This window comes from Rhipicephalus microplus, chromosome 6, assembly GCF_043290135.1.
Source record: "Rhipicephalus microplus isolate Deutch F79 chromosome 6, USDA_Rmic, whole genome shotgun sequence".
In the NCBI taxonomy this organism is placed as follows: Eukaryota; Metazoa; Arthropoda; class Arachnida; order Ixodida; family Ixodidae; genus Rhipicephalus; species Rhipicephalus microplus.
In genome coordinates this window covers 162,532,892-162,559,293 of record NC_134705.1, presented here as the reverse complement: position 1 = coordinate 162,559,293, position 26,402 = coordinate 162,532,892, and the positions used below count along the sequence as shown (strand labels likewise).

General features: G+C 49.0%; 1 protein-coding gene and 1 long non-coding RNA gene across 2 annotated transcripts in view; one reads left to right on the top strand and one right to left on the bottom strand.

Moving 5' to 3' along the window:
• LOC119167212 (uncharacterized) overlaps positions 1-26,402 on the top strand; it is an 86,231-nt gene that overhangs the window by 29,024 nt on the left and 30,805 nt on the right. Inside the window, exons 8-9 of the mRNA XM_075867896.1 lie at positions 23,166-23,307; positions 25,999-26,102. Coding sequence (XP_075724011.1) covers positions 23,166-23,307; positions 25,999-26,102 — 246 coding nt within the window. The remainder of the gene's footprint in view (positions 1-23,165; positions 23,308-25,998; positions 26,103-26,402) is intronic.
• LOC142765624 (uncharacterized) lies at positions 12,494-17,351 on the bottom strand. Its single transcript, XR_012884333.1, has 2 exons — positions 17,216-17,351; positions 12,494-12,637 (listed from the first exon to the last, which is right to left on the bottom strand). It is a non-coding gene; the product is annotated as an uncharacterized LOC142765624 (long non-coding RNA).

The following is a 26,402-nucleotide window of genomic DNA, read 5'->3' as shown; positions in this document are numbered from 1 at the left end:
CTGATGCCAGCAACGATCAGCACGAGGTGAGCGAGAGAAGCCCAGAACCCAGTACTCAAGTGGTGGCGATGTTGCTTGCCAATGATGCGTTTTCTTCTTCACAATTTGCCCCCGCCGAAAAAGAGCCATCCTGGCGACCTAAGAGTCTGGAGGCAGGGGGCTATGATATGGCTTAACGCGGGCTACATGGACGATGTCACGTCCACGCCGGCGCATGTCATCAGATGGGGAAAGTGGCTCAATGAGAAAATTAACCAGCGAGGTTTGCTCCAAAACGCGGTAAGGACCCTCGTTCTTCGGGACGAGTTTTGAGGAAAGGCCGGGGGTTTGGTAAGAAACAGCCAGTCATGGAAGTGATCCCGGGGAATAGCTTGGGCTTCGTGAAGAGTCGGCGTTGTTTTCTTTCTGGCGCTGCTGTTCTTGTGACGTAAAGGTGCGTGCAAGTTCACGGCACTCTTCCGCATTTCGGGCAGCTTCGAACACAGATGGGCATTCGGATGCGTCAGGACGGTACAGAAGGAGAGTGTCAATGGTGTGGGAAGGTTTGCCTTCCAAAAAAGAAAGAAAGGTGAAAATCCAGTGGTAGACTGTGCCGCGGTGTTGTATGCAAGCGTGACTAATGGAAGAATGCGATCCCAGTTAGTGTGATCAGATGTCACATACATGGCGAGCATATCGCCGAGAGTGTGGTTAAATCTTTCCGTGAGCCCGTTAGTCTGTGGGTGGTAGGCCGTGGTTTTGTGATGAACAACATGACATTCAGAAAGCAGAGCCGTGACGACCTCTGATAGGAAGGCTGGACCTCCGTCACTTAGTAGTTCTCGAGGTGCACCATGGCGTAGTATGAAGCGATGGAGGGCGAAGGACTCTACGTCCCGGGCAGTGGCACTTGGACGGGCGGTGGTCTCAGCGTAGCGTGTTAAATGGTCCACAACGACTATGATCCACCGATTTTCATCTGATGTTGTCGGTAGAGGGCAATAGAGATCAATTCCGATTCGATCGAAGTGTTTTGCAGGGCACGGAAGCGGTTGAAGCGCACCGGACGAGTGGAAAGGCGGTGATTTGCGGCGTTAACAGTCAGGGCAGCCCATAACGAATTTTCGAACAAAATTATACATTCCGCGCCAGTAGAAGCGATGGCCAATACGTTCATAAGTTTTGAAAACTCCGCGGCATGGCCACATTGGGGATCGTCGTGAAAGGAGGCGCATATTTGTGATCGCAAGCTGCGGGGGACAACCAAGAGCCACTTACGACCTTCAGGGGGTAGTTGCGTCGGTGTAGCAGCCGATCACGGATGGCAAAATGAGCAGCTTGACGTCGGAGAGATCGTGATACCACAGTGGTTGACGATCCAGTGAGACAGTCAAAAAGGGAAGCGATCCGCGGGTCCTTGTGTTGTTCACTGGCCAAGGATTCGAGGTCGAGAGATGCAACGGAGTTGGTACCAATGGTTCCGCAGGCCGAGTAGGGAGGTAAAGGCGAACGGGACAGGGCGTCGGCGTCAGAATGCTTGCGTCCGCTGCGATAGATGATGCGAATGTCGTACTCCTGGATTTGCAGTGCCCACCGAGCTAGGTGGCCAGAAGGATTTTTCAATGTGGCGAGCCAACAAAGTGCATAGTGGTCTGTTACCAGGTCGAATAGGCGACCGTACAAATAAGGGCGGAACTTGCGAAGCGCCTGCACTATAGCTCCAAGCACTCCTTTTCAGTGACGCTGTATTTGGCCTCAGCTTTAGTGAGCGTGCGACTCGCATAAGCGACGAGGTTTTCGGAGTAGCCCGGCTTGCGTTGGGTGAGGACAGCACCAAGACCAACCCCGCTAGCGTCTGTGTGAACTTCCGTTGCAGCTGTTGGGTCGAAATGCCAAAGAATGGGATGGAGCTGTTAGCAGACTACGGAGCGTGGCAAACGCAACGTCGCAGTCAGGAGACCAGGATGAAAGGTCTGCGTCATCGCGTAGGAGGTTGGTCAGTGGTGACATGATCGACGCAAAATTACGCATGAAGCACCGGAAGTACGAGCATAGTCCGACGAAACTGCGTAATTCTTTCAGTGTACTAGGTTTGGGGAACTCAGCGACTGCTCGAAGTTTTGCAGGGTCGGGTAGAACACCATGTTTGGACACGATGTGCCCAAGATGAACAGCTCTCGCGACGCGAAGCGGCACTTTTTAAGGTTCAGTTGGCGCCCAGCGTTGGTTAAACACGTCAGAACCAGTAGAAGCCGAAGCAGATGTGTAGGAAAATCTGGAGAGAAAACGACAATGTCGCCGAGGTAGCATAGACACACAGACCACTTCAATCCACGCAGTGTGTTTTCCATGAGTCGTTCAAACGTGGCAGGAGCATTACATTAAATTCGTACAGGCCATCTAGTGTAATTAAGGCAGTTTTCTGGCAATCAGCTTCTTCCATAGGAACCTGCCAGTATCCAGATCCTAAGTCTAAGAAGGAGAAGAATTTGGCTCCTTGGAGGCTGTCAAGGACGTCATCAATGCGCGGTAATGGATAGACGTCTTTCCACGTCACCTTGTTTAATCGTCGGTAGTCAACGCAAAATTGAATCGATTCTTCTTTCGAACTAGAATAAGAGGAGATGCCCAAGGACTGTGCGATGGTTGAATAACGCGACGGCGTAGCGTCTCTTCAACCTGGTCGTTGATGACGTGACGTTCTGCAGTAGCCTGAGACATGGTACGGTCTTTGACGCAATGTCTGGTGCGAACCGGTGTCAATGTAGTGGTGCACTGTGAGAGTGCGACCCAATTGCGGCTGAGAAACGTCTAATGAATTTGCGAAGTGCTGGAGAGAGAGAGAGAGATATAAATATGCAAGGAAAAGCAGGGAGTTTAACCAGACACACATCCGGTTCGCTACCCTGCACTGGGGAAGGGATGAAGGGGGAAAAGAGGTTGTAGAGAGATAAGAAGGTACACGCAATCACGAGCGCACTCGGGGGAGCACACACAGTGTACAGGCAGTCGCTCAGGTTTGTTGACTTTAAGTAAAGTAGCAGTGCTTTAGTCGCTTTCTGCGCAACTGAGGCAGATGCCCAAGGTCCTAGAATCTTCTGCACACAAAATGGTCTGGAGTCAAGTTGATTCAAAACCATCCGGAGCTGGCATCGCTGTGTGTCGTAGCAAGCGCAGCTGCACAGGGCGTATCCAATGGTCTCTTCAGCTCCGCAGTAGTCGTCGCATGTAGAGGTGTTTGCCATACCAATGCGAAAGGAGTACACCTTTGTGAATGAAACACCCAATTAAAGGCGGCATAACAGTGTCGCATCGGAGCGGGAAAGTTTTGATGGTAGTTTGTCTTGAGCGAAGGATCCAGTTCATATAATTGGCACCTTTGGAAGCTGGTAGACGACCAGAACGTGCGTGTAAGATCTCGAGCCAGCAGGTGAAGTTGTCTTGCTGCATCATTCCTTGATAGAGGAATAGGGACCACACGGGTTCCTTCATGGGCTGAGCGGGCTGCATCATCGGCTAATTGATTTCCGGTAATACCGATATGTCCAGGCAGCCATTGATATATAATACCATGCCCTCGTGGTAGAGCTTCATGATGGCAATGTCTTATTTCATGGACAAATTGTTCATGATTTCTCCTACACATGGCAGACTGCAAACTCTGAAGCGCTACCTTCGAATCACAGAATATGACCCGTTTTCCTGGACGCTATTGAACGAGATATTGTAAAGCAGCCCTTATGGCTGCAAGCTCTGATGCCGTAGATGTAGTCATATGCGACAACTTAAATTTGATTGTCATTGCTGTAGCCGGAATTACAACGGCACCTGATGAGCTGCTGGACGAGACGGGCCTATCAGTGTATATCTGCGAAGTGCTGGAGGAGATGAAGAAGCTGGGCGCGTTCTTGGGCACTTAAGGTTTTGGCGATGAAACTCTACAAGATGTCACTCGACGAGCATTCCAGTGGGGAAAGGGCATGAAGTTCGGTCGAGGCGCTACTGCACGATTCGTCTGGCATGTTAAGGAATATAGAAGGAACAAGGTACTCAGCTCGACCGAGACATTCGCCGGCAAGTGGTGTAAGCGGTGCAGAAAGGGGGTTGTGGACGAAAATATTGCTTCGGCCAGCAGTGACGTCAAGTGCAGCGAAAGGCAAGGAAACGGCTTTGCGGCTCACGAAAATGTCGGAAGGTGTAAACATTACCTTAGCATCGTTATGGTCATCGCAGCAAACATGGACAACGGCAAGAGAGGCTGGCGGAATTTCAGTGTCCTCACGCACGACGAGTTTTGGCGACCGCTCAAGAGTTTCGTGCAAAGGTTCGTCACACAGGTGTGAAAATTGAACTTCAGCACGTGCGCAGTCGATGACAGCATGATGATCTGACGGAAAGTCCCACCCGAGGATAATGTCATGCGAGCACACCGAAAGGAGGATCAACTCGACAACGTACATAGAGCCTTGAATGAATTTGCGGGCCATAGAGGTGCCGAGAGATCGAATTATCTGGTTGCGCGCTAGCCGTACAAAGCGATAGTCCAAAGAGCGGCGTGGTCGCTTTGCGTAGGGAGCAGCAGAGCTGGGCGGCTATAACAGAAACGGCAGCACCTGTGTTGACGAGGTCAAAGGTAGAAACACCATCGACAGATATGGCGATGACAGTAGCAGGTGAAATGCGAGGACTTGGGCATTTCGACGAGGGCGCAGTTCTTGCCTCTGGAAATGCGGCGTTCAGTTTTCCTGGTTGGAGGAAACGGGTTGGGGACACATTGCGGACAGTCATCGCCTGCGAGGAGATGGGGAGCGGGGAGAGTGAGTCTGAGATGGAATCTCGGTTGACTGAGACTGTAGCCATACTGCGGTGAGGGATAGGGAGCAGGTAGGTGCATGGGCTGTGGGTCATACGGTAACGGCCGAGTAGCGTCGGGGAGTGGTTGGAAGCGATGGCGACAATATCGTGCCAGGTGTCCTGGAGTACCGCAGGCGTAGCAGATTGGTTGATTGTCAGGAGTGCGCCACGAATTGCTCACTCGCGGTGCAGCCCAAGGTGTCGAAAGAGGGGCGGAGGGGGGAGCAAGTGAAGACATGGGTGTAAAATGCTGCTGGCGGGGTCTGCTGCGTACCACCTGGGCATACGTAAGAGGCGCGGTCACGGGCAGCATAGCCGACGCATGGGGAACAGGCATGGCCACAGGCTGCTGATGGGCAGCGGCGGGAACAGCCTGAGCTACCTCTTCGGCAATAACGTCGCGGAGTGGTGAGGGCAGACGAGAGGACGGCGGCTGCTGCGTGGAGGGAATCAACGACAGTTGCCGAGCTACTTCTTCACGCACAAAGTCTTTAATCTCTTGCAGGGTTGGTGAGTGATCGGGAACAGAAGTAAAACTGGAGAGCGAGCCGGCGTGTGAGGAAAATGGCCAAGTCAGGGCGCACTGCTTCCTCAACTCGTCGAAACTTTGACATAAAGTGACAAGTTCTGCAACGGTGGCAGGATTACGGGCCAGGATCATCTGAAGTTCGCCGTAATTTATCCCTTTGAGGATGTGTTGAATCTTCTCCGACCAGGGCATGGCGGTGTTCACATGGTTGCAAAGACCAATAATGTCTTCGATGTAACTGGTGGAGGATTCCGATAGCTTCTGTGCGCGAGTCCGCAAGCATTGTTCGGCTCTGGACTTGCGGACAGCGGGTCGACCGAAAACGCCAGCAAACGACGTATTAAAGATGGACCACGTCGTAATGTCGTTTTCATCGTTGTTAAACCACATTTCGATCACGTCAGCGAGGTAAAAGATGACGTTAGTCAACTTGTCCGCGTAATCCCACTTGTTGTTTGCACTCACCAGTTCGTAGTGGGTGAACCAGTCTTCCACGTCGGTCTCATCACCTCCGCTAAAGACCTTGGGCTCTCGCAAGCGAAGAACGCTGGGGTTGCTGGAGGATGGAGTGGAAGAGCCAGGTTGCACGTTGTTGGTGGCCATGATAGGAGGTAGCGTTCGGTTGCGCAGCTCCAGGTTTAGGTGACGGGGAATGTCAGCACCCTCAACCAATTGAAAAGGGGTGTGTTGATGTGTGTTGCATCGGTGGCTCTACGATGAAAACGCGGTCGGGACAGAGCAACAGTCAAGCAGATGTCGGCGACGATCAGCACGAGGCGAACGAGAGAAGCCCAGAACCCAGTACTCAAGTGGTGGTGATGTTGCTTGCCAATGATGGGTTTTCTTCTTCACAATATATTTCTAACTTATCTGTGATATCAAGTTCAAGCAAGATGGAAATTAAGTTTGTGCTCCTATTTCTATAGGTCTTGCTTAGTGAAAATGGCATTACTTGTCGAAAAATTTTAAAACGTTCCAGTAGAAGAAGTTCTGTTCTACGTGCTACAAATTTAGCAATAAAATTAAAGAGAATGGCTGCTTCGGCCACTTCTGGCTTGAATGCTGACTCCTTTTTCGGTCCACCCAACGGCAACCCTGGCTCACTCCCTCCCCATAAAGTGCACAATTTTTAAATGACTAAACCACCTCCGATCATTTCTTTAATGTTTGAACTAGACGCGCGCATGAAGTTCAGAATGTCGTCACCATCAAAAACGCGGCAGCGCTATGAGCCGTGGGTGTGCCTCAAATGCTAAGAAACATCTCCCTCGATAGTTTAGACTAAAGTACATATATTTTTCCCTATTTATTAAGTACCGATAACCAATGAAGTGCCACCGACGAATCTTATTGGCTAACGCTTGTTTCAGTAGCCATGTTCGTCCCTAACGCTTTCCCAGCAGCTGGTCAAACGCGTCCGCTGCTCGCTAACGACAGGGCACGGACCGGATTGGAAAGGCGCGTCGCGTTGGCATATTGTCCACTTATAGTGCGCAGACGTACCTGGCTAATAGTCCAAGTTGGGAAGAAAATGGCGGCAGATACCATCTGTGCGTGCGAGCAGGCAGTTGTCAGAAATCTAGGGACAATATCTTAGTCTAGGGATTATAGCTTAGAGGGGAAATATAGGCTTAATAAGATAGAGCATAAGGCAAAATTCAAAGAAACAATTGTCATCTCCGGGCCTTCCGTATCCCCAGCGTCGCCATGACGTCGCCATTCGCATCTGCTCGCATCCATAAAAGGTCTTTCTCTCTGCCTGCCGGTTCGCATGCATGCCGATCTTCTGCCTCGCACAGTAAGGAGGAGCAAGGTGTGTGACAGACGCGAGACACAAGGGCAAGGAACCGACAAAGACTAGCGCTGACTTACAAATCAAATCTCAGTTGGAAGTCAATGCTAGTCAACGCAAGAAGGACCACTTGGATGAGAGACGAGCCGATGAACGGAGCATAGCGAAGGAAAGAGCGAAACCAGGCAGCGAGGGCCTCTTTAATTGGGTCATCAAACAGGTGTAACTCCGCTAGTTCGGCGCTGTTTAGAAAAAAAGAAGAAAAAAACTTGCGGGTAAGTGTTTGTTGAAAACTCGTTCACAACTGCTACACCACAACTAAATTTTAACCTCTTGGCAGTCTAGGGCCCTTTAAAAAAATTCGAAATTCCCATTGGTCTGCACCGCGCAGCGCAAGATGCATATATGGAAGCATATACGATTTGCGACCAATTTTAAGTGTCAAATCATCACACTGTCAGCAAGGACGTGCGGCATTTCGCTATTGTGATGTGTAGTAGTGTGCGAAACGCGTAGTTGGCTGGCAAACCTGAAGGATGTGCCCATGGATATGTAGGACCTGAGTGCGCTAATCAAGCTGTGCAGCTTATTGAGACTGCATAGAAAATTATTTGAAATTCCAAGGGGAGGCATCCGCCCCCATTGACCCCCCTCCGGACGTCCATGTCAAGAGTGAGAAATCCGTTCTGTCAATCTGCGTCTTAACGATGCCACGGCTCCAACGCCCTTGCTCTGGCGGGAAGTCGCCAGACGACTCTTGATCCCGGCGGCTTTTGTTCTGGCAATACCGGTTGTCCCGGCCCGTACCAAAACGGCAAGAAACAGCCCAGGAAAACAGCACCGGTAATTAAGCACCCATCTTCCAGAGACGTGCTGACTAACCAGTAGTTTATCGAAAAAGATAATTTCATTGCTCTCGGTCGCATCATAACAAAAGTGTCCAAGCGTTAAAGAAATTCCGGTCGGAAGGTAACAAAAAGTAAAACCACTTCGCCCCCCCCCCCTCGCTACATTCTGCGCCCGCGAGCTATGCGACTTATGCCCGGAAGTAAAAAATTAACGGAACCTTAATGCTTATCTTAATATCATTTCGACCACGCTTGAGCGATATTTCTCTAGCCCACTGGTCCAACGCAAGCTCTCACAACGCGCGTCTCATGTCGCTTGTAATGAACTCAGTCATTTCGGTGGCGCACGTTCCTTAGTACGGTCGTTTCACGGAAGCCCGCGCGATGCATACCATCATGCAAAAGAGCCACGCGACAAAAGGCAACGCGAAAGCGACCACAGGTACGAGCAGTGCCAGCTTCTCTTCACAGCTGTACGGTCTCGTACGGCGACGGTGCCTGCGACCGACGCTGCTGGTCGAGTCGTTAACGAACGTGGCTTTGATCCAGGCAACGTCGCCATCAAACGTCTGTAAGGCCACCAGTTCGGCCATGGACGCATCGATGCGCGCACTCTTCACTGCAGCAGACTCCTGTTGATCGTGGTGGGACTTGTTGCCGTCTACTACATCTCGTCGCTGGCGATCGGTTGCGTTACCATCGGAAGGCGCCACGATCATCCGCAAGAGCCTGCCGACGTCCAGCAATGGTGGCCGTTCCTGGTGCGGCCTCGGAGCAGCCGTTACCGTGGCAACAGCGTCGACGTCACCTCCCGCAGCGCCTAGTTGGTGGCCGGCGATTGGTATTCCGCCGTCGCCTGCTGGCGGCCGGTCGCGCTTGAAGACCGCACGACGAATTCGAGAGCTGGCATTAACGGGGGCGCAGCACATGCAGCTGGGTGATAAAGCGAGCGGCAATAGAAAGAACCCGGTCAGAGTTTTCCACGACAAGGCACCCATGACCCAGTTCACTGCTCGGCTATATAGTCCTTAAAGACACAGCCTTGCCCAAACGCGGCCACGTTCTTACCGACGCTAGTCTTACGCTGTTTTCATGTTTCGGTGCGCTTCTTCCACGGTGTAAGACCTTCATACACCGTGTTCTCCGTATAAACGCTGTTGTGACTCGAGGCGGTACGCGGGTCGTTCGTGCTGGCGCTAGGCGCCGCGGGCCACGCTATGTGCGGGATTGCAACGGCACCAGCCGTAGATGATGATGATCATGGTGTCCTAAAAGCATGGCTCACACCCACGGGTCGTAGTTTCGAATGTTACCACGCTAATGCAAATGCCAATAGAGCACTAATAGTTTAATGGTACCATGCAAGCAAAGTTTAATGGTTACCATGCATGCACGCGAGCAGATGAAACATGATCACACACCGAGCAAAATCAGTGCCTGAAAGTACTACAGAAAACCTGCATGCACCAAAATGACGGCAGCTTTGAGATGAACAATGCAGAACATCTATGACTTGCCGGAGGTGGGCTCATAAAGGCGGCCGTAAAAACTTTGGTGAGTAGAAATGTGTACAAAAAAAACAAACTACCGTGATCACCGTGAACGAGTATATTGTCAGTATTGCAAGAGGGAACACACAAACAATGATTTATCATAGGCGAACTTGCGCAAAAGAGGTGTAAAAGAAAAATTGCTGGAGTGGAAGCTCCCGCAATGCTTTGCCAGCAGTATTGAAGCAAGCTTTTGCCCTCCGAAGGTCCCAGAACCATGCTACTTTCTGGTGGTGCCCACTTAGAGATCAAGTGGCTTTGGTTCGTTAGTTCAAAGGCTACGTTAATTATAAATTAAAAGATAGCTGTTTCCGAAAAAAAATTACCACAGAGACTAGTAATAATCTCCAATAAATTTTTCTTGAATTCAAAACTTACTAAATAAAACTGGTAACACAATGATGCACTTTGAGCACTAATTGACCCTGAAAGGTTGCCACGTTTAACTTGTTGGGCGTGCGAGAGAAAAGCTCCTTCTCAGTACAGCTTATTATGCCCCTAGTAATATGGTTGCCGCAGCCGCCATCTTACAGTTGGCACGGATTCACTCGTGGGCAAAAATTTCCACTCCAGCAATTTTTTAAACTTCCTTGACTTGTGCCCAGATAAGCAGGTATGAAGCAATGGAAGAGTCCACTAAAGCGTTCTACACACGTGTCACTTTGTGATCAACTCGCAGGTCAGTACCCTATAGCTCGTGCCCCTGCCCGATACGCATGTGCCACAAGATGCGCGAGCACGCGCGAGGCACTGTAGACGCCCCACACAGCGGCTCGCTGGCTCTCTTAAAAAAACAGGTGATGGGGAGTAGTCTCTGCGGCAATGTACCACAGAAACAGGGCAAATACCACTACTCATCGCTGGGCAACTAAACATGATGCATCCAACAGTCGAGCAGCTAGCACCATTTAAGATTTCTAGACCGACGAACGTAACCATCAATTGAAAAAAAAGAATAATAATAAAGCGTTGAGATTAATCCAGTGATAACACCATGGCCGCACGGTTCAGCAGCTTCGCTGAAGCATCTGTACGGAGTGCTTCAGCGGATACTAGGGAACGGCAAAGGCAATGGCGGCTACCAAAAGACCCCAAAATGATAGAAAAAAAATCACAGCATATCCACGGAGTGAATTATGATTAGTGGGGCGAAGCGTCCGTGCATCCATTCGTGTGTCCATGTGTCCGTATATCTGTCCGTCCATCTAGTGAACACTTCAAGTACCGCCATCTTGCATCTTTTCATCATATATTCATCATATACAAGCACCGCCATCAAGCGGACATTCCAAGGACTAAACGAGAGGTGGCTACTACTACAAACACGGGACAAACGACCCACGGGGAAGGAGCTTCGCCCTAAACGCTTACGCGAACTACGACGTGCCCGTAGATCTGCGGTATAGGCGCGAACGCTCGGTTTCAGCACGAGTTTCCGTCTCTGGAGTTCCGATGTGCGCGCAGTGTCTGTGACTGGCTGTGGGCTGACGGTAATTTGACGCGAACTTCCCTGCCCTGAGAAGAAGCCCAGAAGCTGCCTAGCATCACCTAGTGAAATACTAGCAACGGCCTAGATGCAGCTAGAAACAACCTGCGTCACCTAGCTATAAACGAACTATAGAAGCAACCACATGAGACTTCAAAATTATCAATTTACGCTGTTTAAGCCTTGCGTGACTTCGCCATATTTTTGCGCGTAGCTGAAATGGCACACCTGCTTGATTTTGCTGAATGTGTCCATGAAAAGAAAAAAAAAGCAACCATATGACGTGTGATGATCTGTGGCGTCACATAATAAACCAACTAATATTGTGGATTGGTCATCACTGAGCGTAGTAGAAGAGGACGTCTTGTGGGCTAGCTGATACATTATTTACAGGAAAAAATTTCGCTAATAAAGGCGTATGAGGACAAAAGAAAGGCCGGGATGAGGGGTTAACTAAGGTAGGCTTAGCGCGACTGGCTATTTGCACTGGGAAAAGGGGGGAAGAGGAGCTTCTGAAGCAATGCAGGTTACCGCAGCAGCTGCGAGCTACAATGATTTATTTGTCAGCCGTAGTGTCTGATATATGCATGTCTTTTACAGGTCACCTAGGTATAATAGGTGAAGTCAACCATGAGAAGCCTAAAGATGTGTAGATAGTTATAGGTCACGGAAAAACTATGATCTGAAACTGATTGCCTTATATATGCGAGGGGAGAATGTACCACATGCTAGCGCGCGACGCCTGTAGCCGAGGGAGTCCCTTGAACTTTTTGCAGGCGGGTGTAAACACAAGATGGGGCGGGAGGAGGGCAGGGCGGAGGTCATCCAGCACTGGCAGCCTCTCTTTCAATTCCATGACACGACAAGCAAGTTAGTGGATAGTGTGTAACGTGCGAAATAAAATGTAATCCTGAAAGCCACGACTTGAGTGTGCTAATGAACAGCACAGAAAAAATAAATATCCGAAATTCCGAGAGGGAGCTCGGGCGCCGCCCCCCTTGTGCCCCCCTCTGGGTGCCCATGGTTTTTTACGTTGACGTGGGCCGAAAGATGCCGAGTTTCCTGCAACGTAACGATGGTGACTCCCTCCGTCCCCGCATGGCGTATTTTGGTGCAGCGACGACAACTTGTACCATTATTACGGTGCATTGACATCACGACGCTGCTTGCTTACGGGTGACCACGCATATTTAATAAACTGATCTCAAGTTGTCGTTTCAGGTATGCTGCGCGTTTGAGGGTACTGCTCGTTTCGTAGCTGATATTATGACAATAGAGATGTATCAGTCATCTTTAAAAAAAATATGCCGATTACGGGTTATTCAGACATGTATTGATGGGAATACATCACGTATAGATGACGACTTTATTTTGCGCGAGAAAGACTGTCGTCAGGAATCATAAAGTTAGTGAAAAACAGACACGTCGTAGAAATAAGGTCATTGTAAAAGTGAATTGATGCTGAACGAAACATGAGCTGCAGTGTTTATTACTAGACATATGTAAGTTGCGGACAGGGCAAAATTGGGCTGGATTCCGGATTCGGCGGCCGTCTCCTTATCAGACTGTCTCAGACTGTCACTCTGTCCCATTTTCTTCCTGCGTTGAAAGCAGTCATGCCGGGTTAGTCAATACCTCACCTAGAACACTCACGCCAACATCGGTTAGCTCTATTTTGGCACTTAGGCAAGCTTGACAGCCGGAATTAAGTCACCGTATCTATCTCGTATACAACCTTCATTAAACACTTTTTGGCAATGAACTTCAATATAAGTGAATACCCGATATATTGAATTAGTTCACTTTTCACGGATTCGCGCCCATAGAACACCATGCATTTTATACTCAATATAATAGAGCGCGTTTATTCACTATTTCACTATAACGAAATTTCAGTGATGCCCCATGCAGAGGGACATCACAGCGATAAGCTGATACTTCTCCTGGGTCGAGGCGTTACATGCGTGGTTTAGCTGTAAGCAGTTTTCGCGGACACTTATTCCACCTAACACGAAGCGTTAATGATGCTCTTATTTATTTATTCGTGGGTTACTGCGAGACGTTCGGCCACTGCGGAGGTCACTTGGCGCTTCTATTCACCAAACAAGGTGAAGTGGAGAACGCTTATATATAATGCGTGCGATTCTGGAGACATCGCAAAACCACTTTAGTTGCGTATGGTATACAATGCTTTGGGTTTAACGTCTCACGTGAATATGAGAGACGCTGTAGTGGAAGACTCCGGAAATTTCGACCACCATATGGTGATCTTTATTGTGCGCTGACGTCGCAGAGTACGCACGGGCCTTGACCATTTCACCTTCATCGAAATGCGATTGTCGAGGCCAGGTTACAATTCGGGATCGAACCTCCGTACTCGCGTAGGTGGCAAGTGCGGAGTACACCGCGCAACGAATAGAGTCGGCTGCAACACCGGACACCCTCGTCGTCTGTGAGCGGCGCACCGTCCATCAGCGGCACCCCGTCAACTCCCCTCTACGTGCACCACGAGCTTGCATGATCCACACGAAACATCTTATTGTGATTTTTTACGACAACCGTTATTTAATTATGCCCCGCTTGCAATAATTGCAGTTGTGTGCGCTGCGTTGCACAAGAAGCGCTGAAGCGAGAGCGCAATCTTTTTGTAATTATTTGCACCTTTTTTTTAGTTTTCATCACGTCGTTATTTTAATTAAATTACGCGATGTGTGTACTTGTACCTGTTGTGGTGTTCCTTTAGAGCATAGTTTGTTTTGTAGCTATAATTTTTATCGCGCATATTTGTGTTTGTTCCTCTTAGTTAATTTTATTGCAAAAGCAAGGGCACTCTCGGCTGAATTTCGCCACCAGCGCCGACGTCGCCATCACTCACCGTATATGTATACGTATCTATATATGCATAAACGCAAGAAAAATCAACAAAAGACTACAGCGCGCGAAATCGAACTTGGGTCCTTTAATTCGTGAGCGCGAGTCATTAACTGCTGAAACACGGTGGAGCACCTCTTTCAACGTTCAAACAAACGCTATCTATATCTACCACTTACCGCTGTTCACGGGCATCTCGAGGGGATAGCGTGTTTGCAGCATTACCAGCAAGATGGCCCATTGAGCGCGCGTCGCCACATCGTCACGACGCAGCGGCGTGCACTCTCATCTCCCACGCCTACTTTGCACCGCGAAAAGGACAGGGCGACGCTCAATCGTGCGCCCTTATCTCGCGGTGGGGAGGATTGTATGTCTTGGCTGGCCTTGGGCATTCACTTGAACTATTCTGTTGTAGCCACGGGCGCACAAAGGTCACTGCGATCGTTGTACAGTTTCCGTTTGCGAAAAGGGCGCGCTTTTCAGGCACAGCGAAGTCACAACTGAGACGCTTATACGCGTTCATCTGTACCTGTGAGTATACGTTTTGTGCGTCATTTGTGCGTGAGAAACGTGAGGCACGTTTCGATCTGCTTGCGATTCTGCGCGTGACCTTCCGTTTTGTTGCTGTCGCGTTCATTGCTTTGCCTTTGCGGCAAAGCTGAGACTTCTTTTAATTTAATGCTTGTTTGTGTTGACTGAAATGTCCGTCTCCGCATCATGAGTCTGTCGGTCAGACCCAAGCATTACTTCTCGTGCAACCCCGCACGGGTCGACCAACCTAGACAAAATTTGAAATGCACCATTTCGAGCTCTTTCCGGCGTCGCAGGCCGAAACGTAAAGTGGAACTTGGAAGTGTGGCAGCTTGGGCTAGTTGGTATGACATGACGATAGTTATAGCACGAGAACAGAACGACGTCACAGAGACAAGAAGGACACGTCCTTCGTGTCCTTCTTGTCTCTGTGTCATCGTTCTGTTCTCGCGCTATAAAGTGGAAGTCTGCGAGTCTGCCGCACGCCGCTGTTAGATCGGTGGGGCTTCACTAAAAGTGTGTGACAGTCACACTCATAGGCTCACAACAGCTTCGACACAACAGATGTTATTCATTTTCGATGAAAGAAAGTTATTTTCCTGAAGCGTGCAAATGATTTGACCAGTTCATAAAAAGTTTGCTCGTTTCCATCCGTAACTGCATCGACAAGTCACCGCAGAATGAAAAAAAAACATGAACAAGTGATGTAATGTCATAGGGCCCCTGTTCATCACTAGGCTACTCTTTAATGCTACAGCACAAGGCGCGCAAAGGTCGCTGGGCAACCCGCGTCGCAAAGAGCCTACAAGGAAAATTGTCACAGCAGAAATGTTGGGAAAATTTATCCGCGTTGTAACATTCCCTCGTACATAACAATACAAGCGAGTGATTGTTGTGAAGGAGAGCTTCGCCTTAGTTGTTTCTCCAGCGTGCAGCCAACAGTAACCACTGTCGGAAGTTGGGGGGGGGGGGGGGGACTTCTGCCCTCTTGCCCTTCCCCGCGCTGATACGCCTATGATGAATGGATGGATACACTTTTCTGGATCCTCCGGAACGTGCTTTAGCACGTTGCGGGATTCTCCGCACGTTGCTAAATCCGTTGCTAAAGCACGTTGCGGATCCGTTGCTAAAGCACGTTGCGGGCTAAGGGCCGTTCCACGCGCTCGCCACACAGCCGCAACGCACGTGCCGGCGCACCTACCGCACCCAAGCGGAGGGTGAAATAGCGCCGCCAATCGGCTTATTTGTCCCCCGCTTGCGTGCGGCAAGGGTCCGGCACGTGCGTTGCAGCTGTGTGGGACCCTTAACTGTTGTTCAAGTCCGGAGCTGGACATATCACTTCCCATTTGGACGGAGATGACGTTCTTCAGAGCGTAACGCAGGGCAGCGCCAGAACAAGTGTTCCAAGTCAGCTATATCATCGCAGAAGGAACACGTATTAGTTGGCTGTATTTTGGGATAAATCTCGTACAATAGCGCGGGATCAGGGCATACGCCCTAACCTGAAGGAGCCCGAGTGTCAAGCCTAAGTGTCCGCTTAGTTTTCTGTGTGATGGAGGGTCTCCGTGCCCGGTAAAAATATTTTGGCATTCCGTTATATGAGATAAGCACGAAATGATTTCGCCAGTGCTAAGGCGCTTGCTCAGCATGTGGAGCACGTGCCACCCAAGCAGCTTTGGAGCCGGACAGAGTGACGTGGCTTCTGCTGCGCTGTTCGAATATAAACAAAAGAGGAGAATATGCCCAGTCAACAGGTCCGTTCAATTCACAAGGACCAATCGCAACCGGATGACGGCTGTGCACGCGAAGTTGAGAAATTGTGCACCGCGAGTTCAGCGGTACAGACACAGCGCGACACCCGAAACGAATGGCGATGTACCGACAAGGTGCAGACCATATTTCTATACGCTTAATTTACACCGTTCAACTAGCACTGACCATTGGCAAACCGTACATGCGGCCAGTTTATGAGGCGCAAACATACACCGTGTTAGAGGCGGTATATACCAACGTGCATAAGCGCTGCTTCGTCTGCTCAGCTGCACGCGCGGCTGCACCAATTGAGCAGGCACCGTCAGCGTATGGAAGGTGGAGGAAAATCGTGAACAAGTGCCGCATGTCTTCTGCACCTTTCGAAACTAATGACAGGCTTCATAGGTCGTCAATGCTGCACCGCTGGAATGAATGGCAAGGTGCAGCACCTCATGAACTGGCCAAAGTACCCTGCAGGCTAATGCCTGCATTCGAAGGCAAGAGTCCCCTGCAGAGCCGATGTTCCCAATATTGAAAGTTCTTTTAAAAAGATCAGTCAAGAAATTGTACAAGCTCCAATAGCACAGCTCTGCCCGGGGGGGGGGGGGGTGTAGAAAATGATTCATAAACACCTCCATTCTCTGCCACACCTCTCTTTATAACACGCGACTCTATATTGGCTCAGGGATTGGAGGAATTGCAGTTTCTCCGATCCCGGAGCGAATACAAAATCAGACAGCTGAAGCTGTCCATGGAAGCGTGTATGGAAGCTGTCTGCACCTCACTTGCTCTGCCCCTTCCTTCAACATCAGCCTCACCTCTGACCGAGCGACCATGTTGCGCGATGACATCATACCGGTGACGTAACCAAGCAATGCCGATTCTTTGCATCACTCGTGTTGTCGACACGCCGGCCGATTTGAGCGTTTGATGCAGCGTCGAGGGCTTTCGCATTCAAAAGTCGGAAACGTTAGGGACATGCATTCCTGTCAAACCACCTCCGCCCGTACGGCGTTGACTCACGGACATCGCAGGCGTCGATGCACTCCTGTAGCGTTTCGAATCGATTCGAGTTGCCGAAGCGGCCGTTGTAGTGAAACTGCCGACACTTGCTGGACCGCTGGTCCCAGTAGAAGCTCTTGACGCCCATCTGGCAGTAGCCCGGGTGCCTTCGGAACGAACAGTACTTGGGCACCGCATCGAGTGAACCTGTGGGTGCAAGGATCACAACGAGAAATTTCATATAGATATATTCCGTGTTTGTAAACTGCTATAGGCACCGTCGACCCACTGAAGCGCTTGTAGCGACGTCACGGGGCGTAGGTTTCGCCCAGCTCAAAGCCCGATCGCCACCGCCCGACATGATTACGTACGTGTATTCATAGACGTGGACGTGTAAACAGGTGCATGCCACATTCATCCGGTATAGAGAAACACGCTTATAAGCGGTACGTTTTTCATATATAACCATAAAGCGAGCGAATCAAAACCTACCTACCCTTGAGCATTCACTTAACTTCAAGGAAGCCTTCTGCTTTTTTTTTTCGCTCAGCCAATGTATTGATACTGCCCCACCACCCCTTGACAAGTCTCTGCGCCTAGCGTGGTTTTGAGCTGCCTCAAACATCTGTGGCACCTAGGTGTCACAGATCTTTGAGGCAGCTCACAGAAACAACGCAATCATGGAGGCGACGCAAAGGCAGGATAGCTAGCCTGCCTTTGCGTTGCCTCCGTATTCGGACCACTTTTGACAGAGCTTTGATGCGATTTGGAGATGTCATCAGATGACGTTACGTCACATGACGTCAAAATACCACCACAAATTCTGGCGATATGTGACGTCATCATGACGTCATATGGTGACGGCATCTCGCAATGATGATCTTTGGCATCGCTTGTCCCCGACGCTGCCGGCGCGGCCAGGATGCAGATGGTCATATTTCACGTTAGATAAATCATCTACGCACGGCTGCTAAACAATAAAGTGGCGTGATCTAGGTGCTGTGTTTGTTTTAAGGTGAGAGACCTTGAAACAAACAGGTTTGATATGTGCGGTTTAACGTCCCAAAACCACCATATGAATATGAGAGACGCCGTAGTGGAGGGATTTGAAAATTTCGACTATACCTCGGGTTCTTTAACGTGCACCCAAATACGAGCACACGGGACAGCATTTTCGCCTCCATCGAAAATGCAGCCGCCGCAGTCGGGATTCGATCCCGCGACCTGTGGGTCGGCATCCGAGTACTTTAACCACTACACCGCCGCGACGGGCCTTAAAGCACATAGAGATGCGCTGCCGTTTTCTCGTTTTGACAGCATCAGAACAAAGCATCTTCACTTACCAATGAGCGCGATAAAGAGCATAAGAACGAGGAACCGTTGCACAGTGGTGTTCATCGCTCACTATACAAAATGAAACGCCTGTAGTCCGTGGTTTGACCTAGTACAGCCCAATTAGGCAATGTGGCGAGATTGCCGGTTACTAGCCTAGAAGAAAATTTACTCCATTGAAAGCCGGAGCATACAGGTGCGTGGGTTGAAATCAGGACTTCTTTAGAATTAGTGAACGATGCATTAACGCAGCTATTGCAGATTCGAGTTGTTGAGCGCGTGTTACGTACGAATAAAACCAGCATGCCGTCCATTCTTTCACACAAAGAAGCACTTTATTGAAAAGTCTCGTTCGCGTGCACCCTGAAACGTGTTCCGTGTAAGACTTCGTTTATTCAGCAGATCGTTTTTAAAGAGTTGGAATGAGCGATGAATATCCGTGCCAGCTGAATCGTACCAACTATGAACTCAAAGTTGCTTCAATAACGTGAGACGGAAGCTTACAGACATTCCATGTTTGTTAAAAAGCGATAGGTGCCACCGACATACTGAAGCACTTGTAGCGACGTCACCGCGCTCAGGCTGCGTTTAGCCCAAAGCTTGCAACTGCCCTCTATGATCACATGTCAACTGGTACAATGGCCTCCGAGATTGCCGCGCGCCCGCAATCTCGGAGGCCATGCTGGCACATGCAGCTTTGCAGCATGTAATCACAGAGGGTGCAATCTCGGAGGCCATGCTGGCACATGCAGCTTTGCAGCATATAATCACAGAGGGTGCAATCTCGGAGGCCATGCTGGCACATGCAGCTTTGCAGCATGTAATCACAGAGGGTGGTTGCAAGCCTTGGGCTGGGCGCAGCCTGCGCACCGCGACGTCGCTGCAAGCGCCTCAGTATGTCGGTGGCACCTACCGCACCTGGCGGAGAGCCTCATAACCACGCGTTTCCTTTTAACATGGCCTCAGGGATCAACTTCGGCAGCGCGACGAAGTACAACGTTTACCCAGGGAATACGCCTGCACACACGAAGCCCACACAGTAATGCGGGAAGTCGTGTGCACGCACACAATTGTGTGTGTTTTATTTCAAGCCTTGTAGTTGTTGAGGTCGACATTGTACTCGGATCGTGATTGATGCGAACTTTACGATCAAGGGTCTCTTATATTCCTCAAGTCGAGCCTCGATGGTGTGATGATAGCAAATCCATCATATGCCTCCAGACCCATTCACTTGTGTTTTGGTATAGGGCCTTCACTCGAAGCGCTTATACTAGAACGGCAACGCCTTATGCATGAGTTATCACGGCGCTCCCTGGGCGCAGATCGAGTCACCCATAAACTATTCGAGCATATTATATAGTCTTCGCGTGTATAACGCATACACGCGTCAATATGAAATACATGACCGTGCAAAGCCCTCCCATTCGTCACCGTATAGATCGCATTGTTGGAAACGCGAATGGCTGTCTGAAGGTACAGTTGAGAACACTCGGGCGCGCGGCTCAGTAGGGTTGCCGTATCGCGTATCGCCCGCAGGAAGAATCCACAGTACAATCTTCAAGACACGTTTCACGAAAGCTCGCGGGAACGCAGCCCTTGACAGTATAACGCCTTTCAGCCTGTTGTACCACTTCGTTCGCACCTCGATTGCATAAACGTACGTAACACCGAAGCAGATGTCATAGCAGGAGCATAGCGAGAAATCGTTTTCCGGGGAAGGGGGGAGTGTGCTGGGCTCAACCGTCCTTGTGTTTGTGCGCACGCGTTTGAATGTGTGCGCGCATATATAGGCAAGCAAAACTGAAAATTTTGTCCGCCGTGGTGGATCAGTGGCTAGAATGTTCGGCTGCTGACCCGAAGGTACCGGTTTCGATCCCTGCAGCCTCAGCGGTTGCATTTTGATGAAAGCGCAATAGTAGAGACCCATGCGACGTCTGTGCACGTTAAAAAACACCATACGGTCGTCGAAATTTCCTGAGCTCTCCACTACGGCGTCTCTCACAATCACATCGCGGTTTTGGTACGTAATAAGTCCCCACATATCACTTTAAGTGAAAATTTTCGAGAAAAATTTGAACCACCAATCCACCCACCACCCTGAACAACACGACTGTCAGGACATATGCCATCAATTAACGAATCAATCCTTCTTGGCGTCAGATATGTGGTACGTTGCAAGTAAAATCGAACAGGTAATTTGGGTATGAGGTCAACGTTTCTAAATGTCGTCATGTCGCACCCTCGGCTCCTGCAACATTATCGAAAGATTCCTCATCCCTTCAGTCCTTCATGTTGCCTTGAACTTGTACGCGGTTTTGACAGAGATTCTGGTTCGCGGTTACGAACGATGCCACAATGTTCTGACGTGAGCATGTTCTGGCACAATGTTCATAAACCAACTAGCCGCCTAAGAGCCCCTGTGTAATGCAAATACTGTCCATATTAAGAGTCAAAGGTACGTCGTTACTATATAAAACACTGCACAGCAGCGACCTCAGTATCTTTGACTAAATTTAACGGGGCGTAGAAATTTCGGACCTAAAAACAATGACACAAACATCGGTCGCTGGAAAGTCAACTGTCTGAAAGAAATGGGGAGTTGAAGTAATGGACGACGAGTGAACTTGCTAATCATGTACTCATTTTTCCACCGACGTGGTGCTATAAGCAGTACTCGTTGAGTAGTTATTCATTATTTCGTTTGTAAGCAGTTGTGTTTCATTGGATATATTGTATCGTTATACCGTTCATTGTATCATGATATCGCATGAGTTCTTGTGTACACGTATGCCAACATTGACATGAATATTAGAGCAATGATGTCTTTCTTTCAACGTAGTGGTGTTGGTCGTGGTACATAGATCTGTCAAATTATATGTGCCCATTACTGGAATGTTATGAAATTTTTGTTTTTTTAATAGTGCAAATAAACTTTTGCTAAACATGTCCTCTAAATCGCCAGTGGATATTGCGAAGTTTTCGTATCTGTCCTGATTGACTTGGGGACTGTTGGCCTGTTAACTACCACTCAGTAGCTCTGGATGTCTTCGGGGCGGCTTTCAGCTCTCCCGTGGTAGATTATCAAGTACCCTAAATCATTAACCACTTTTTCTGAACACACACTCAAAATCGTTAAACACTTTTTTCTAAACACATATTGAGGCACTGAGCGTCGTTAATTTGTATGACGTGTGAGCCTAACGCTGTGTTTCCAGCAGTGGGAAACACGTGCAAACGCCATGGCGTAATTTTGTCAACACCCTCATCAAGGGTGAGGCCCACGGGACGGTCTTATGACGTGATTTCATCCACAATTCATTCAGTGTAAAAGGCACTGAAATCAATTCCTCAAAGCGTTGTCTCTATTCCATTCCCATTCTATTGCGGGGTCGCGAAAATGCGTAACAAATCCGGATTCGATCCAATTCTTAAGTGCCACCTCCGTAACACTGGTCGACAGACGCGTCAAACATCGGGTGCACGTATCTTTGTAACTCGAAGACTTGACCAAATGTTCAACGCTTCCTTTATCAGGTCTTGTGAGCGTGGCGCTTATTCTTAAAATATCCTGTATTTATAATATGCACTGTTACCGAATCGAGTATGATGCTATAAACGATTAGTTATTTGAAATTCGCACATCAAGGGTCGTAACTATAGAGGGGGAGTTCCTCTACATGACCAAGGAGGCTTGTTCTGACCTCTTGGGTAGTTTATTATTTCATGCTTTAACTCAACAGATGATACTAAAATATTTACACGCCTTCACACAGCGAGTACCAGTAGCCAAAGCTGGCCATTCTGTACACCCCCTTCCCTTACCCGAAAAAAAAAAATCTAGGGTAAATAAAGCCTTGCTTAGTGTTAACCAAACAACACTTATAAGTGGCGCGTTTATTCGGCGTGTTTCGTGGACTTGTCTTCTTTATCAAAAAAATAATTATAAATGAAAGGAAAAAATTTGGCACAAGTTCAATGCAAGAATTAGAGGTTATTTTAGGCGGCCTATAACTTAAAAGTAATATTTTATCAAATTAGACAATGAATAAAATGTTAATTGTTAATGAATGCTTACTGATTAGATGCAGCCGTTGTAAGTACTCGTGAATACCTCCAATATACAACCGGAACAACTCGTCTATAGCGCATCATTTCTTTTAAATCTTGGTCCGAGTCAGCTGGGGCCCCGGATATAAAGGGTGTCTCGCTCTCCTGTATGGTACTCTAGGATTTGTCTCCCCTTCCCCTTTCTGCTACCACAATGGTTTCGAAAACCCAGGTTGACAAACTTGGCTTACATGGTCGATTCAGGCCCGCAGCTAGGAGTTCTTTCGCAAAGGGGGGTAGCTAGGAGCCTTGAATGTTTTATAAAAACTCCTATTTCCATCAATTACGATAAAACACCCCCTCCCCCTCTAACATAAGAATTTCGGAAGGCAACGTGGGCCCGTACGGCACCGCCCCCCCTCCCCCCATTCCTCCTGGCTATGGGCTTGGGTCAATTGCTGCTCTATACGCAATGTGACGCGTCACGTATATATAACAAAACGTGCGCAACGGCCCTCCGCACAATGGTCAGTTGACGTGTTGCGTAAGACATCAGACACATAACATTAATCAGTCCTTCTACCTCTTGCAGCGTTCCCCGCCCCATCGACCGAACTCGAGCGCTCCACAAAATGACGACAAAGCTGACGACGACGCCACCTGGGATCAGTGTCTTGCAGCGTTACAGACTGATGCAGATAAGAAGTGAATACGGCATCCACTACATGTTTTCCGTAAGTTCTAACATCGGGGCATTGAATAACTTTCGCTTAAATGGATGCCGAAACAAAAAAAAAAAACATTTTTGCCGCCATGATTTTTAGCCAAATGTATACTTTCGGGTGCTTAAAATATACACACAAAGTTCGTTTACGAATGGGTTTCAGTGCCGTCATATTGGGCTGTTAACATTTTTGTTTTGCACATTAAACGACTAAACGAACAGTGCTACGGTAGGCGCGTACGCGTGAAAGCAGTTAGATTGGTGCGTTTGATGTTTCGTGGCATTATTATTTGCGTCGCAATATACAAAAACAAGAAAACATCGGCTTAACAGGCCCGAAATGGTGGCGCCTACGTGTCTTAGGTAAAATAGTCCATAGGGAAAATAATTAGTGAAGTGTGTTTTACACAAACTGCCGCGTCCATAGGCACCCGGCAGTGAACCAGAGGGCGCAACGAAGCTCTTTGGGCCGCTTAGCATTGTTGGTGCCGACCACCAGGCATACTAAGAAAATGGAACGCTCGCTGAACACAGTGACACGCTCAAGTGTCAGTGCCCTTTTTGGTACGTTTGCAAAGAACGCTTCCTGGGCGCTTACACAATCAGCCGTGACCGCTTGCTCACAACCAAAAAAAGAAAATGATATGCACGTGCAAGTTCGGTTTTGCTGCGCCTACTCGCTAAGCTGTGTATTCTGGCGCTACCATCAGATCTCGTAAACTGCATTGCCGGGTGCCGGTAGCGGCCGCGCCGTGTGGTCAACCAAGCGAAATGCCTACAGCCCTGTTGCAAGCGAAGTTAACCGTAGCGCCGTACATGTTAGCCCTGCACGCGCACTAACTCCAAAGTGAGGAGCCAGCGACCGTGACGGTGAAAGAAAACTGAAATTACATGCTATCGTGGTTCGTGATATCGACAGACCTCGCGTTCGCCTTCTTTCATCCTCGTTCGCTCTATCGCATAAAGGTTCTTATCGCGTATTGCAAGAGTGTCACACAAACAATAGTTTTATTTAAGGACGAACTTGTGTCCAGAAATATAGGTGAAATAAATGAGTTCGCTAAAGCGTCACACACGAATGCCCCTTTCGAACAACCTCTCTGGTGACCAGCAGATCAGGCCACTGTCACGAGCACGAGAGGCATGTCTCGCGGCGCCGCAGAAAGCTCAACAGGTGCGCGACATTGTAAGACACTTGAACAGCGGCTCGGTGGTACTCCTGGCAGAAACCTCACTGAAAGCATGCAGTTTCTGCGGCAAATATAGACCCATTCCATGTTTGCAAGCACAGGTAGGTCGATGTCGACATTATGGGTAAAATTATAGTGACGTCCGTACGTAACTTCCGCCATAAATGTAATTTAGAAGTGTTCCGCCATAAGCGCTGAGGGCTGCTCCGTCACAGCCTCCGTGGTGCCAACAAAACGACGCTGTGAGACGCCATAAGCATTGTGAAACCCATAAGCGCTGAGGGCTGCGATGTGCGCCAACCAACGCCTCCTAGATTTCCCGTGCCTGCCGGATTATCGGCGGTCACTTGGGAAGCGGCGGTCATCGCAACTATGGTGGTGGCGCCACTCAAGTAGGGGGTGTCTTCAAATAGATTTTTTACGTTTTTGGAGCTTATATGCAACAAAAATAACGTAAAAAGGTTATAAAAAGGCGTAAACGTATTTATAAATAACCCTACGTAAGTGACGCCGTCATTCAGCAAGCAACTTTTTTAATACAAGGCATCCTCTAAAATTAGTAGCAAACGCCAAAATTGCCGATCTCAAAGGCCAAGTACAAAGACCCTTACACCTACGTAGGCAGCGCTGCGACAGATGACCGGCGTTTTGCGCTCATCCGGCAGGCACGGGAAATCTAGGAGGCGTTGGCGCCAACAAACAAAGCTAAGTTGTGAGACGTGACTCGCATCCAACCGTGACGCAGCTCGTCAGCATACCGTTTTTTTTTTTTTTTCTGGTTGCTTAACTGAGAACACCACATGCACCATTGAAAACCCAGCAGAAACTGCAGTAGGCAGAGCGTCTTTTGCCTACCAAAACAGTGCCACCGCATTTTCGTGACGCAAGTCTAGTGGAATTTGGAACTGTGCAGGCGCTAGTATGTGTGGGACCTGCAACGCATGGCACTTCAACAAGCATGGGAATTATGGGTAGCTAGTACACGGATTCGCCTAGTATTCGCACTTAACGTTCCTTTTGGCTTTTCAACAGTCAGTTGCGCTTCAACGCCTTAATCTTTTAGCCTTACGGTTTAGAATCGGGTCACGAAGTTCAAAATGGTTCGTTCTTTCCTTTGCAAACAAGCCGAAACACAGCAATAATAAACGAAGCCGAAAGTGCGATTCGCCGCCCGTAAGTACGAAGACTAGGCAAACCCATGCACATACCCATCATTCCCATGGTCGCTGAACGATCGAAGCGCCAGAGCCCACTCTGTTGTCAATTTTAGGAAACTCTATGCTTTATCAGTCACACAAGCGACGGCAACGCCACTCAACAAAGGAACGGGCGCCTATCTCCGCTCTAGCATGGCCTCCGAGATCTGCCGGCGGCGTGCCGTCTTGGAGGCCATGGCTCTAAGAGCATCTAGTATAGTGCATTGTGTAATAATGCCTTATGTCTCTAGTTTGATCTCAGTTCAGCGCTGTCACCGACAACTACCAAGTTATTTTTTTTTCTTCTTTTTGCAGACACCGCACAATGTCCTAACTCAAAAACTAAGCTTCGAGTTCGCCACAGGGTTCCTCAAGAACAGCACCCTCACCATGGTCGTGGAAGTCGAAACCGGCAAGGCGTAAGTACAGGCGTGTGCTCGAGTTTTGCAGAGTGACTACAGCTTCAGCTCACAAAGCCTAGCGGATAATAATTACAATAATGAGCTGCAGGGCTGGTCAAAATGAAACGTGATGTTCGCGGCTGTAAGGCCATTGCCACTGTAGACTATAGGTGCCTGCCGCATGAAGAAAAGATCAGTTGCCAAACCATTTTCCTTCGTTCGATTAGTGTCGGTTGCTAGCACGCTATATGGTGGATGGTGCAAACATTCGGCTTCTGAGACACACTGAGAGAGAAGATTTCGCATAAAATCAAGCGC